This window comes from Chrysochloris asiatica, unplaced genomic scaffold, assembly GCF_000296735.1.
Source record: "Chrysochloris asiatica unplaced genomic scaffold, ChrAsi1.0 scaffold00055, whole genome shotgun sequence".
Taxonomy (NCBI): Eukaryota; Metazoa; Chordata; class Mammalia; order Afrosoricida; family Chrysochloridae; genus Chrysochloris; species Chrysochloris asiatica.
Window position 1 is genome coordinate 17,795,510 of NW_006408573.1, and position 15,620 is coordinate 17,811,129.

The 15,620-nt window shown below is 45.8% G+C and overlaps 1 protein-coding gene across 2 annotated transcripts in view; it reads right to left on the reverse strand.

Annotated features, from left to right (window-relative positions):
- Positions 1 to 1,719: 1,719 nt before the first annotated feature.
- Positions 1,720 to 15,620, reverse strand: part of CMTM4 (CKLF-like MARVEL transmembrane domain containing 4) — a 48,270-nt gene continuing 34,369 nt past the window's right edge. For both annotated transcript variants that reach the window (XM_006863586.1, XM_006863585.1), the window contains exons 2-4: positions 12,085 to 12,261; positions 2,933 to 3,031; positions 1,720 to 2,031 (exon numbers count right to left, since the gene is read on the reverse strand). In XM_006863586.1, coding sequence (XP_006863648.1) covers positions 1,867 to 2,031; positions 2,933 to 3,031; positions 12,085 to 12,261 — 441 coding nt within the window. In that variant the 3' untranslated portion in view covers positions 1,720 to 1,866. The remainder of the gene's footprint in view (positions 2,032 to 2,932; positions 3,032 to 12,084; positions 12,262 to 15,620) is intronic.

The following is a 15,620-nucleotide window of genomic DNA, read 5'->3' on the forward strand; positions in this document are numbered from 1 at the left end:
GGACCAGGCCTGGCTGCTCTCTTGAGTACAAAGCGGAGGTGAGTGTCCAGCACACTGGCTGGCGGGTTCTGCCCTAGCAGCCTTGGAACCATGAGCAGACGTGGCACTCAACAATGTCACAAGGGCCACTGCCATGAAAGGAAGGAGGCACAGCAGAACTCAGACTGAACCAGATGTTCAGTTCAGGGAGCCAACTCCAAACCCCCACCCTTCAGAGGCAGCACAGAACCATTTCCTGTGCTCCCTTCCTCACCCAGCAGCGTTAACTCATCAGTCCCCCAGCCCTGTTTCTGACGAAGGCAGCACCACATGTGCACAGATGAACACTTGTCGCACACGCTCCTTCCCTCACCCTCTCTGGCTCTCAGAGATGAGAGTTGTAAACGGTCATTAGAATGAGACCATGGGGAGGCTCCACATTACGGAAAAATCTTCCAGCCAACAGTAAGTGGTTGTTTTTTTTTTCCTTGGTAAGGACTACACACAAAATTTTGGAGCTAGAATGAGATTTGTAAACACTAAAAACAGTTCCAAGAGTGAAAACCTGACAAATTAAAACGATTTCTCTATAAAAGATATCATTAATTAATCTCCAATAGTGAAAACAAAAAAGCAGAACAAAAAAAAAAACCTAGAGCAACATAAGGGCTCATTGGAATTCATTCATCACAAATAATACACTTCAAGAGTCCAATCATAAACCTTAAGTAACTAGAATTTCCCCAACAACTTCCAAGATCCATGTTTGTGATTATGACCCCGAGGTACCACAAGCCACACCAGTACCTTCTAAAACTTCCATGAAGAGACGTGTCCCCATGGTGCAAATTCAAGTATCTCAAACCCTAGACAATTGTATTCAGAACCACTTTAGAACTCTTCTCAGGCATCGGAAAATGAACATACATCCCCTAAAATAGGGTGTACAAGTGTTTCTATAACACACAACACCCACCCACCTCCACCCCCGAGCAAACTGTGGTCCATGTAGCCAGCAAATGGACATGGACAAATGCTTTGGCTGGTGGGATGGATTGCATGTATTTCATGGTGTCTTCTACTTGAGAAGGTGAAATGACAAAATCTGCAATTTAGTTTCAAAGTATTCAGGGTAGGCAAGATACTGGAAAGCAAGATAGTCCCCATATTCTGGAGAAGGACTGGGGATTCAGGAAAGCGATTCATTTGAAAAAGAATGCAGTGATTTCTCAGCAGGGTAGGAAACAAAACGTGGCCCTCCCATGAGTAAGCAGTACTGTGGAACTATCACATGGGGACAGCAGCTCTTCCTAGCCAGTAAAGTCCAGACCCAGTAAGAGTTCAACCAACACATTCCTCTGTCAAGACCCTCAGAATCCCACAAGGTCTTTCAGGCTTGTGCTGGCTGTCTTGTGCCCAGGTAAGGAAGACACAGAGGAGGTAAGGAGCCCGGCAGTGACCTCGACACTGCTCTGGAGCTTCCAGAAGCTGCCCCAGAACTGCTGCTGAGGAACTCTCCAACCTGGACCTTCAACTCCTTCATTGTTCTTTTCTCCTCTTAGCAGACCCATTACATGTGCCAGGGTGGTTCCAAGACAGATGTGAAGCTGGGCTAGGGGACTGTTAAGAGCAAAGATGGACATGGACAGCCAGTGAGGCCAGCGGCCTCCATGGCCACCACCGGCCAGAGAACTGCTATCTGACAAGCTAGGTAGTGGGGCTTCATCCACCCACATACTTGCCAACAGGGCCATTCACAAAACCCTTTTCCCAAATGAACTTTTACCAAAGAGGACAAAATTCAACATAATCTCATGAAAATCTGACGTGATGAGAGAGAAAAGTTGACGGCAGGGACGGTTGGAGGGTGGAGGCCTCTGAAGGTCCTCACGTGTCCAAGCGCTGGATCTCGGGCCGACCGTCTGCATCTCGGGACTCAGTGCGGGCTCGGATGTAGTCGTTGGTGCTCTGCTGGTGGAGGCTGACTCTCCATTTCTGCACGGATAGGAACACGTTCACCGTATACACCCCGGTTGCCAGGAAGCCAAATATCTAAAAGAAATGGGCCTGGTTACTTCTCGTGCATGTTCCTGGCTGTGGGATCTTGGGCAGGAGCAGGGCCTGGCTAGCTTCCCTGGTGACCTTAGATGTGTGCAATTTCCCCCAGCGGTGACCCTAATGCCCAGCCCCACTGAGGTTTAACTGTCAGGCCAGGATGGCCCACTTATGTCCTGCCTGGCCAGAAGACAGCCTAACGCTTCTTTTGAAGCATTTTAGACCTTTTTTTTTAAGACCTTTTTTAAAAAAAAAAATAAAATCCCTCTTTCTACAACACCCTCATGCTTTGGTGTCAGGTGAGAAAGTGCAGTGTATTCACCTACAAAATAGGCAAAAAATCTGTGGTCTCCTATGTGAACAACGAATCAAGCCACAAGGCCCCCCAACCTGCTACCCAGCTGCCCCTTCCCTCCAAGTGCTCAGTGCCAGGATGAAGGCACAACAGGGTTTTCGATACCTGATAACAAGCGGTGACGCCATCGAGCGGCACTCGGGGCAACAGCTAGTTCAAGCATTTCTAGAAACACTTCCAACTCCTGCTCCCATCCCCTAAGTGATCACGTTCTTTGTAAATATAAGACTACAGAATAGAGAGCGGGAGAATCTGTGTGTTCCCATCCCTTCCCCATGGCACTTGATCACTAAATGGGAGGCTGCCATCTTTGTCATGAAGCCGCCCTGCTCCCTGCAACCTCACCAGCAGCCTTCCCTGCGGACTTGAGAGTACCCACTGAGGCCTGGCTACAATACATTTCGGATTCCATGGCTCTGGGATGGGGACTGAGAAGGTGCGTTTCTAACAAGCTTCTGGGAGATACAGAGGCTGCTGTTCCATGGACCACACTTGGGGAGAAAGCAGACCACAGAGGGATCATTTCCATTTGGGTTTACTTACCACAGCAGCAATTTCTGCTCCTGCTTTGTGGTTTAAAGCAGCCAGTACAATTGATGCAATAAAGAAAAAGAAAGTGCTTAGTCCAGTGTTGACCAAGTCCTAAAGAGAAAGAGAAAATAAAATCACTTAAAAGAATCAGTCAAATGTAAAGGTAGGCATTTTGTAGTAAAAGCGGGGGGAGTGATGGACTTTGCAGTGGAGCAGAGGTCCCTGGGACCATCAAGGGAGAAGAGCAGAGTGAGGGATCCTACCCAGAGATGGAGGCAGAGACAATGACACGGAGAGATGGAGTGGCAGGGGACTCTAGAACCAGAGAGGGAGAGGGGCTGTGTGCTGACGACCAGGAAGGGGTGGGGGGGCAGGCTTGTAGTGTATACCCTTTGGTTGGTTGATGATGCATGGAGGGGATTGTAACCATGGCAATGAAATGATATACAATGGGATGAATGTAAAGCTAATGTTCTCCCATGTAAACTATCACATAATTCACAATAAAACATAAAAAAAATCATTCCATCTTTGAGCCTAAAACCCATGAAGAACTCTCAAAATAAAGAGCACAATGCCCACCCTCCACCATAGTTCCACGTCTAGACGCAAAGCCACAAAAAGGAAAGAAAGATGATAACTGTCTATGATGCTGTTTGATAAAGTCCATACTGTCACCATTGTTTGGAGTTCTTTTGTCATCTATTGAAAAGCACATTCAAGTCACCTTGGATGGACATAATCCTTGAATCCAGTATGTACTGAAGCTGGTACAATCATTATGAAGATACCCCCTCACTCATTTGTGGTGTTGAAAGCATGTCACTTTCAGCATAGAGGACACACCTAGCTAGATCTGCAGAGTTTCCTGTACATGGTCTTTCAAACCTCTAGGTTACTAAAACTTAGAGAATTTTCTCCTAAGCTCCTTGAATACCAAATGAGAGTCCATGTTAAATGTTTTAAAGACCTTACCTCCTGGTAAGTGATTGCTTGCAGAAAGAAAACAGCATGGGCTCTAACTGTGACAAGAGTGTGAGAGGACAAGCTACCTAATTTCTCTATATTACTTGGTTACAGAGCTAGAAGCTCCTAAACAGGAAGCAACGTAGTTTAGATGATTAAACGTTTCAAATGCTTTTTATGGGACATGTACTCTACCAAGCCATATGCTTTCCAGTTGGTCACAGTCTTGTCCACTCTCTACCGCCTCAAGCCCAGTTACTTGGTGTTACCTGCCTGGCCCCTGAGGACACCGTCAAGGCTGCTGCATTTCAAGAAGAGTGAAAGGTCAAGGAAAGGGAGCCAATCAATCATCCTACCCTGCTACTGGGCTCTCTCTATCAGTAGCACAGCGATGCCATTGAAGGTGTGAGTTCAAGCAGATCAGCAGCAGATCCGCACAATGGGACATATCTGGCCCCCAGACAGCTTTAGTTGACTTGCACAATGTTCCAAACAAACCTGAACAAGCTAGCATTCACACACCAGACGACTGCACATAAAAACTCAATTCTCAGCTGCTCTTGACAAACTGTATCAGAAATCTCAAGCAGTAACAAGACAATCTGCGGGAGCTGAGTCAGACTCCTCCCTCCCACATTGGGTTCCAGTCTTCTCACTGGCCCATTCATGGCATGCGCCCACTCCCAGGAACAACATGTCTGTCCACTCCCACACTTCCATAGTTTGTGCCCTGTGAGCATATTATTAAATACACCACTGTCAGTATTCTTCGCCAGCACCATGCTTACCAGTGTCTTATCCACAGTCTGTTCAGCAGATGTTTACTGAGCACCTGCTTTGTGCCAGAGCAGATAGGTGCATGCAGTTCTCGTGTGTTAAGCATGCTATGTTATATAAGGTATGGAAACACAGACCAGGGGTAGTGAATTCCAGAAAGTCCAGAGAAAATGCCAGAATCCAGTTGGGCCTTGCAAGCTGATTAGGTGCTCACAGAGCACAACCGTGGAAGTGTGGGAGTGGACAAACATGTTGTTCCTGGGAGTGGGCGCATGCCATGGATGGGCCAGTGAGAAGACTGGGACCCAAGGTGGGAGGGAAGAGTCTGACTCAGCTCCCGCAGATTGTCTTGTTGCTGCTTGAGATTTACCACTGTCAATATTAAGGAGCTCTGGCAGCGTAGTGGTTACGAATCGGGCTGCTAACCTCAGGGTCAGCAGTTAGAAACTGCCAGCTGTTCCATGGGAGAAAGATAAGGCTTTCTGCTCCCGTAAAGATTTACAGCCTCGGAAACCCTGTACAGGGTTGCTATGAGTCAGAACCGACTCCACGGCACATTAACAACCACCGTCAATATTAAATATACAAGCAAGTCTGTGTTGAAAGACATATAGTCAGAAAGCTCGTTAGAAGCAAGGATGGCAAAACTTCATCTCCTTGAGGCATGGAGAGAGGGAGCAGCTGAGGACTCTGGATGCATGGAAAGAGAGGTACTGGGTGCTGGCAACGAGGAGGCAGGCTTGCAGAATGTGCCCTTTCAGGGGTTTAAATTATTATATATTCTTGAGTGTTTCTGTGTACATCCCCCGCAAAAAACAACAACGACAAAAATCAATAAAAACAGGGAATGGAAACAAATACTATTGAATGATGGTGCATGGAGGAGATTGTAATCATTGCAATGAAATGATGGTGTAAAGCCAATGTTCTCTCATGTAAACTATCACTCAGTTCACAACAAAAACTTAGGAAAAAACAACTTCATCTCTTGTACTTTGGACATGTCAGGAAGAACCCGTCCCTGGAGAAGAGGATCAAGTGATTGGTAAAGAACAGGGTCAGCAAAAAAGAGGAAGACCTTCAATGAGATGGATTCATCCAGTGGCTGCAAGACTGGGCTCAAACACAGCAGTTGTGAAGATGGTACAGGACTGAGCAGTGTTTCGGTCTGTTGTACACTGTGGACATAATGAAGCGGAAATGACTCGAAAGCACCTAACGAACACAAATATGGGCTGTCACTGCAATCCTGCCTGAGGCTCCAAATCACTGGCTCTGTGGCTGCCTCTAATCTCAGTCCTGCACATAGTTGAGACAAGAAAGTTTAAGATGACTCTGGACACATATCCATAAGTATAGGTCAAGTTCATCAAATTGTAGCTATTTACACTCACTTCCTTTATCAAAAATTGTTTTTTTTTTTAAATCTTCCTCTAGTCGAGTTCTGATTATTAAGCCATTGAGGCTAGGTCAAATGGGTACTTTCTGCAAGTTTGGGTGTTCTTGTATGTCTCCCCTCACTTCATATCAGCTGGATACTTCACTCTCAGCTCTAGCCCTCCATGGCTATGTCATTGTCCATGGGGGCACAGGTGTCCCCAGGTCTCACCACACTTTGGACCGACCAGCCCTTCCTCTTCTCTCTCTCATCCCCAGGTCAATGGGAGTCTATGGAACGTGGTGGAACTCAGCCTGTTTCTTCATTGCTGCCTTTCTGCCTCTTCCACTCACCAGCAGACCAACATGGTCACCAGCAAGTTTCGATGCCTGCTCATGTGGTTCCCTTTGAGGGTCATTTCATTTTTGATGATTTCTAATTTTCGTAGATTCATACTTCATACATTCCGTGTTCCAATTCTTAATGGATGTTTACAGCTGTTTCTTTTCATTTTGAGTCATGCCCCATCAGCAAATGAAGGTCCCAAAAGCTTTGTTCTATCTGTATCATTTAAGGTTGATGTTGCTTGAGGAAGCAGCTCTTCCTCAGACGTATTTTTGAGTACCTTCCAACCTGAGGGGCTCATTTTATGGCAGGATCAGCACTGGACTGGGGAACTACAAGATCGACAGTTCAAACCCACCAGCTGCTCCTTGGAAATTTCATACAGGGGCACTATGAGTTGGAACCAATCAACGGCACTTCACAACAATGAGACAATGTTACACTATTATTCACAGGGATTTCGGTGGCTAATCCCTCTGCCTTCTTCCTAGTCTCGTTTTAGTCTGGAAGCTCTATTGAAAGCTGTCCACCATGGGGGACTCTGCTGGTCTTTGAAACACTGGTGACCCAGCTTCCAACATCACAGCAACACACAAGCCGAACAGAGAAGTGAAGGGTTAGTCCCAAAGAACGTTAAAAAGAAAACTACCATTACCAGGAATCTTAATGTCGTAACATAAGACTGCTAATTTTTCATTTGTCATCCATATTTATGCTAACCCACATTCCTGAAGGGCCTGCTTTTCTAAATCTCTGCCAAACATACCCTATTTGATTCCCCAGCTGAGTCTTTTGGGGACAAAAAAATGCCCCAAGCACCATGCTGGAAGAACACAACACAGCCAAGACCACCCTTCATTAGCAACATGATGAACAGGATCAGCCTGTCCCCTCGCCCAGAGAATGGATTCCTCAAGTTGATGGACTGTATACCCCTTTCTTTTGAATAAGCATACCTCTTCATCTACCTCCAAAGCAGGGAGATTTTGGAAAGGACCCAAGGGACAGGAAGGTTTTCCAAGTGATCACATCACCACCTAGACATGGGCCCCAAACAACACCCTCCAGAAGGCCAGCTATTGACATTCTAGAGGGAAAAAAATATCTTCAAGCTGACCACATAACATGATACTACAACCAATGGCAAAATCATTCATGATTGAAAGAGAAAATTCAGAATTCCAGAGTGGTCACTTGATAGGTATTTCCGGGGATAAGGTCAGTATCAATTACTGAGAAATCTGAAGCAGAGTCCATTAGCAGACGTAAGGCTTTCATATAAGTGGCAAACCAGAATTAGAAGCGTAAAGCCAAACCTGGTGGAAGTCTACAGGAGAATGGAGTGAGCTATAGTCAGCACAGCCTGCTGTACCCACCTCTGCTAAAACTCACTGCCAGCAAGCCAGGTTCCGCCTCCTGGAGACCCTACAGGTCAGAGGAGAACTGCTCCCTCTGGTTTCCGAGACAGGAAGTCCTTACAGGAACAGACAGCCTCGTCTTTTCTCCTGTGGTGCTGCTGCTGGGTTCAAACTTCTGTCTACACAACCTGGAACTCTTACCTCTTACTAGTGGTGAGAGGCGTATTCTAATACAGCAGCACCCACTGCTTTGAGAGCTCACACAAAAAACACCACATTATACACTTTATCATCTCATTTTATTCTTAAAACAACCCTGTAAGAAAATAATATTCCCACTTTAGCAGCATAGGCTTTTCATTAAGAGACTTGCCCAAGGTCTTACACAGACTTTTAAAGCCACTTCTTGTAAGCTGGGCCCAGCCAGATCTATCTGAATCAAAGTCCTTGTGTGTATATCCTTTCTAGCCATCAGGTCTTTATCAAAAAGCTCCTCTTGGCAGGGTTTCAGAGTCCTGGTGTGGCACTGTAGGATAAGCACTGGGCTGCTAAACCACAGGTCAGCAGTTCAAACCTACCAGTTGCTCCTCAGAAACACTAGATAGTGTTTTTGTAAAACTGTATAGTGTTCCTGAAGCGGCGAGAAGAACAGAAGATACTTCTTGAAAGAAAGACCGACAGAAAAAATACAAAACAGTACGACTGATTACTACAAGAACAAGCAAGTTGCTCGCCCAGGAGGCATCAAGGCAAGTGGCTGGGTCCCCTCACGGCAAAAACCCCCTTCCAAGACTAAGACTCAGTGGGAATACACACTCTGATTGGTGACCACATTTGTCACCCATAAGGGGAAGTGAGGGAAAAACAGCAATGAAGCTGCAAGCTAAGCCCTACAACATTCAATAGACTCCAGTGAACCCGGGTGCAGAACCCAGTTGGCCAGCAGTGTGGCAAGACCTGGGAACTCTTGGTCCCAGAGTCAGTGACATGGCCACAGAGGACTAGAGTGGAGAGTGAAGTGTCCACCTGATAAGAAGAGATGCCATATGCATAAGAACACCTAACACTTACAGATAATACCCACTTGGCCTGGCTTCAATGGCTACATGATCAGAGCTCAACTAGAAGAAATAAGAGGAAAAAGGAGTAATCTGATACAACTTGATGAACCTGGCCTACACCTATGGATGCAGTAGCTCAAAAGAGGGAAAAAATCTTTATAGCAAGGATCGTTCCCACCCCCTCAATACACAGAGTAGACAGGGATGGGCAACTCGGATACTGGCTACCCAAAATGGAGGGGTGGGGGGAGTGGCCTACAAAGGCAAGAAGTGACTGACTTACAAGCTTTCAAGAGGGAACTTAGATCCAGAGGGTACAGAGGAAGATAGAATCTCCACTGAGTAGTATCCAATCTGTGTGGGCAGGGCTGATGAAGGAGATGCAGATGGGTCTCTTGTGATACAATAGTTAATAATTGTTATCAGGGCTGATCGTGAGGGTTGGAAATGTAAAGGTAGATGTTTTGTAGCAAAAGGAGGGGAGTGATTGACTTTGCAGTCTAGGAGCGGAGGTTCCTGGGACCATCAAGGGAGAAGAGCAGGGAGCGGGCCCCTACCCAGAGAAGCAGTGACGCCAGAGATGGAGGCAGAGATGATGACGTGGAGATATGGAGTGGCTGGGGACTTCAGACCCAGAGAGGGAGAGGGGCTGTGTGCTGAGGACCGGGGGGCAGGCTTGCAGGGTGTACCTTCTGGTTGGTTGATGATGCATGGAGGGGATTATAACCATGGCAATGAAACGATATACGATAGGATGAATATAAAGCTAATGTTCTCCCATGTAAACTATCACATAAATTCACAATAAAACATTAAAAAACACACACAACTGTATAGTGTTTCTATGAAAACACTTAGCAACATAATAACATGGTTTCACTCGCTTTTAGCCAAGCCCCTCCCCTAACAAGTACTTATTAGTGATACCAGAGGCCAAGGATCCCAATGACCAAGACAATGGCCTTCCCTCATGGAGATGGCATTTTAGTTGAGTGAGATTTATGAAGTTCTCTCAATCTGACTGTTGCTGTTATTGTTATGTGCCGTGAAGTCGGTTCCAAATCATAGCGACCCTGTACAGGGTTTCCAAGGCTGTAAATCTTTACTGGAGCAGAACGCCTCATCTTTCTCCCGCGGAACAGCTAGTAGTTTTGAATTGCTGACCCTGAGGTTCACAGCCCGATTTGTAACCACTACGCTACCAGAGCTCCTTCTTAATCTGATTACTATATTCTAAATTCTGTTTACTATACTATCAAGGATAAGCACTGGACAGCTAAACACAAGGTTAGTGGTTCAAACCTAACAGCCACTCCTTGAAAGCCCTATACAAGGTTGCTATGAGTCAGAATTGACTCAATGGCACGTAACAACAACAACACCACTATCAATTCTGTAAGTATTTTCTCATAAGGGTAGGACAAACATCATGTAGGGCAGTTCTACTCAGTCACATGGGGTCACTTATGGGTTGAAAAGTGACTTCAAGGCACCCAACAAAAACATTACAAAGAAATAGATTCAAAGCTAATAAAAAATCTCAAGAAAATAAAATAGTTGAGACATTAAAACCTGTCACAAAAACATAGGACAAAATGCTCTTGAGGTTTTGGAGATTAAATTTAAAATGCCATCATGTTTTCCTCAGCTTTCCAAGGTGAGACAAAACAAACTTGAGTTTTCCACTGGTGTCTGCTTTGCTAGGTCAGCAGCTCTTGCTCTCTGGATTTTTTTTTCTCTCCTAGAAAGAGCCAGAGCCAACTGGGACAACAGTGAGGAAGACTGCCCACTTCACATCCCAAAGGACCACCATGGTTAAGGGAATGGTCACCAGCTCCTGCAGCAGAGGGGACACCTTCTCCGGGTGCCCACAGGCACAGGCACATTGCATCACCAAAGAGACAGAGGCAAGCTTGACTGTCCACGTGGCTCAAGAGCCCTGTTCAGGATGGGTGCTCTGCTATGGTCTCCTTCCTCTTGGCAGGAGACCCTGTACCCATGTGGGTCTCCCTAACTGATTTGCTGAGCTCTTGGCCATGGATGTTTGCAAAGAAATATCAACAATGCAAAGTGATACTAAGTTTCTTTCCTCATTCCACAAGAAAGGACAAGTAATGCGGTCCATTTAAAGGGGCCTGAGGGTGGGCAGCCCTGAGTTTCCCACCCAACCAGAGAATGTCAAAGAGGCTAAGAACCTAAACCAGAGAAAAGGAAACATTTCCACTCCAGACGTTGTGCTCAAACCACTTCGCCCTCTTGGTCCTTTCAGTTGCTTTGAAGTTAATACAAAAATCTGAAACCAACACAAACCCCTACCATCAAGCCCTGCCTGAGTCATGGTATTGCTAAGTGCTGTCGAGTCCGTTCCAGCTCATAGCGACCCTGTATAGGCTTTCTGAGGCTTTCCATCTTCACGGGAACAGAAAGCCTCCTCTTTCTCCCTCAAAATGGCTGGCAGGCTTGAACCACGTAGTCTGTGGTTTGTAGTCCAGTGCTTATCATATGAAGTCACAACGACCCATATAAGGTTTCTGAGCTGTAAATCTTTATGAGAGCAGAAAGTCTCATCTTCTCCCATGGAGCAGCTGGTGGATTTGAACTGTCAATCTTTAAGTTAGCAGTCCAGTGCTTATCCCACAGTGCCACCACGGCCTTTAATAATATAAGAGGGCTTCAAAAAGTCCGTGAAAAAATTCCATTATCTTCTAATTTTATTTTTTCCATGAACTTTTTGAATCCCTCTTGTATTTCTAGGAATATGTTTGGGCAAGCTCTGCAAGTTACTGGCATTTTCAAACAGATGATCATTTCTTCCAGAATCAATGCTTTTATAAATGGCTTTCATGTCCAGTCTGAAAAACAATGCAGATCTATCAATTCCATGTTTCTCTTTCCATTTTCGGCAAACATCAGCATTACCGATCACAACATTGAGAAGGCATTACAAGGGAAATACAAGAATTCTGTTATAATGTGTCTACCATGAGTGAAAGGAGCTGATGGTTACGAAGAGGGCTGCGAATCGCAAGGTCAGCAGTTCGAAACTACCAGTTGTTCTGCGAGAGAAAGATGAGGCTTTCTACACAGCACATAACCACCACCACCACCATTAGTGAAGACTCCATTTCTTTTGTTGTTCTATTTCACCGGTCACCAAATTCAGAGTTTCACAGCTGAGTCATGAAGGAGTATTTAAGTGTCAAACAATGAGCTGGAACCAAACAAGACATGGAGAGGTGCCACATTTCCCTTAGAGACACGGCAGTGGCTTGTACTCACTGTCAGGTTCCAGTTGATCTGGGGGATCCTCACATGAAGGTTGAGACTGAAGAGAATCAGCAAAACTCCAGTCACCACAAATGCGCTACAGCTTACAAACTCAAAGAAGTACAGGCCTTCACACGGGGAGCACTCCATGATGGTCTCTATGCAGATGAACGCGATCAGAGCCAGAATCTAGGAAGAGAACGGGAAATACACATGTACGGGTGTAGGTAATTAGCACACAACGGTGAGCTTGTGGATGGTCTCCAAGCATATGAATACCATCAGGACCAGAATCTACAATGAGAACAGGAAATATACATGTATGGGTGTAGTTGGTATATCTCGGTGGATTTGTGGACCTGGCTTGCTTAAGTTAAACCTAATAGTCATGTACAGACACAGAGTTCTCCAGAGACAGCAGTTGTATCTGCCATAATCCATCCTTATGAAAGAACAGGTGTAAGGGCCAATTCCTAGTACAAACACTAACCACCATAGGGACCACATCTAGCACTGTGTGGCCACTGGGCATGAACTGCTATCTCCTGTGAGGAAGCAGAAAAGAAAGTTGTGGAGATGTTTTTAGTTCTTCCTCTGCCGCTGTAAGTAGACATGGCCTAATGAACAGTTTCTAACCACAACTATGCCAAGCATTAACCAAAAACCCCACTGCCATAGAGCCGATTTTGAATTCTAACAACCCTGTAAGACAGATCGGAATTGCCCCAAAGGCTTTCCAAGGCTGCATCCTGGTACGGCTCTGCAGAATAAGCAATGGACTACTAACCACAGAGTCAACCCCCCCAGCTGCTCCTTGAAGCCTTATACAGGGTCACTATGGGTTGAAACCGACTCTACGGTACTAACAGCAACAACAGCCTTATGGAAGCAGACCGACCCATCTTTCTCCTATGGGTCAGTGGGGGGTTAAAACCACTGACCTTCTGGTCAGCAGTCAAGCACTGTTGTACCACCAGGGTTCCTTGGGCCAAACACTGAGAGGACAGAATCCTAGCTGTGGTCATTGCATTTTCAGGAATAAACCCTATCTGTTCAGGAATAAACCCTATCTGTAACTCCACTGCAGGTAATGCTGAAACCATTCAGGTTAACGGGGACACCGGATAGCTTTTAAAGAATGACTGGTATAACCCCTCAATAACATCCCCAAATCAAACAGTCACCGAGTTGACTGTGACTCCTAACAAACCCACAGGACAGAACAGAACACAACTGGCCCCTAACTTAACCACCCTCCAGCACATACCACCCCAGAAGCCCCTAACGACAAGGGGTCCACCTCATCTATTTATGAGCCATGCTTTTTAAAAGCATATTACTGGACTTGATATAAAAAGATTTATTGGCAATTTATTATTATTTTTTTTAATAACAAAACTTTAAAAAAGATCTACCAGTAATAGAACTTCTTTCCAAAGGACCAAAGTGACATTCTAGCAATATGTTCCAAAAGATCTGAGATGATAAAGTCAAACAGATGTCAATGGAAATGACCTGGTCAACTTTTAAGGCCATTTTCAGAAGGAGGCCCAAAGTCTTGAAGGAAAGGCCAGGGGGTGGTGAGTCTCTAAACCCAGATCAGTCTTGGGCTCACAGCCCACCCACCACAGATCACCTTTCAGGTCAAGGAGGTGCGCAGGCAGGTCTGTGGTCCCGGACTTGTCCTGGAGAGCCAGCACAGGCGGCCTCCTCCCAGAGACTTCTCAGAACTGCTTTCTGCAGGATTCCCGGATGGCTCAAGTGTGGGAAGCCTGCAAAGTACAGCCTGCTCCTAGGGCCCTTCACTGCCTACGGAAGCCCGCTGTCTCTTACAATGCTCCACTCCCTGACAGACACTGATTTCACCCTCTCCCAGGAAAGCTGCAATCTGTGACTGCATTCTACCATCATGCATCTCTCGGCCTCCAGAGTCCTTGAGGGCAAGGCCCAGTGCATCGCTTCCTACCTCAAGGCACCAAGTACAGTGACACAAGCAGCAGCAAATGGGCATTCACTGAGCCACTAAGTAGCCCATAGTCTACAATTCCTGAAAGAAGTGCTGGTGGTACAACCGCTAAATGCACGAATGCTAAATGAAAAGTGGGCCCTTCCGACCCACCCAGTGGCTCCATGGAAGAAAGACCTGGCAATCTACTTCCGTAAAGATTGTTATTATTATGTTATTAAATGCCATCAAGTCAGTTCCAACCCACAGCGACCCTGTATAGGGTTTCCAAGGTGCGACTGGTGAGCTTGAACCACCAACCTTGCAGTTCAAACTGACTTTGCAGTCTAGCACATTAACCCACAGCGCCACACCAGGACTCCGTAGAGATTACAGCCAAGAAAACCCTACTGTTGTTACGTGCCATCAAGTCGGTCCCAACCCACAGCGACCCTGTATCGGGTTTCCAAGGTGCGACTGGTGAGCTTGAACCACCAACCTTGCAGTCCAGCGCACTGGCCCACAGCGCCATGCCAGAACTCCTAGAAAGCATTACTGTTGTTGTTAAGTGCTGTCGAGTCAGTTCCAACATAGCAACCCTGTATAGGGTTACCAAGGAGAAGCTGGTGAACTTGAACTGCCTACCTTGAGGTTCAAACCGACCTTGTCGTCCAGCGCATTAACCCGCAGTACCACAGCAGGACTCAGAACTTTATAAGGCAGTTCTAATCTGTCGCATGGATCACTATGAAATGACTCAATGGCACTCAATAAAAACACAACTCTTGCGGAACTTACCAGGGTCTTCATACGAAGGAGCCTGGGGGACATAAGTTCCACACTGGGCTGCTAACTGCAAAGTCAGCAGTTCAAATCCACCAGCCGCTCCATGGGAGAAAAGAGGAGGTTTTCTGCTCTCGTAAAGATTGACAGCCTCTGAACCCTTCTATACGGTCACATCAGTCAGAAATGACTCCACGGCAGTAGGTTTGGATTTTGGTTTTGGTTCACATGAACGTCAGGTAGATCTGCTTGTTCCGCCGGCAATACTTCTATGCAGCAATGCTCCAAGACACTTTCTCTATAAGGAATGATCTTTACACGTTCTAGTGTAAGGCTACACCGACACCGGACTGTTACGTATGCACTTTGTGCTTTTCCTTACGTTTCTCCTTACAACTCTGTACAGAACCATAGACCTTAACTCCACATCTGAATTACATGCCCAACTTGCAATCAATCCATAGAAGAAATACCTCATGAGGAAACTTCTAAACTTTTGTTTTCCCATCTCTGTCATCAGATCTAGTAATCTTGGCAAGAAATAACACACTCTATTGATGAGTTACAAATGTTTCTGGTATGCTAACGTCAACCATACTTGCATGGGAAGGCAACACCTACATTCGTAAAGATTAAAATGCAAATATGCAAATATAATCATACATTAAATACAGCAGTGGATAAAACTGATAAAAAGCCCTCCTCGCCAGCTCATACCCTAAGAAAGGAGATGCTTTTAAAAAAAAAGATTAAGAAATATAGGATGCTTGTTGTTATTGTTAAGTGCTATACAGCTCATAGCAACCCTGTGTAACCCTGT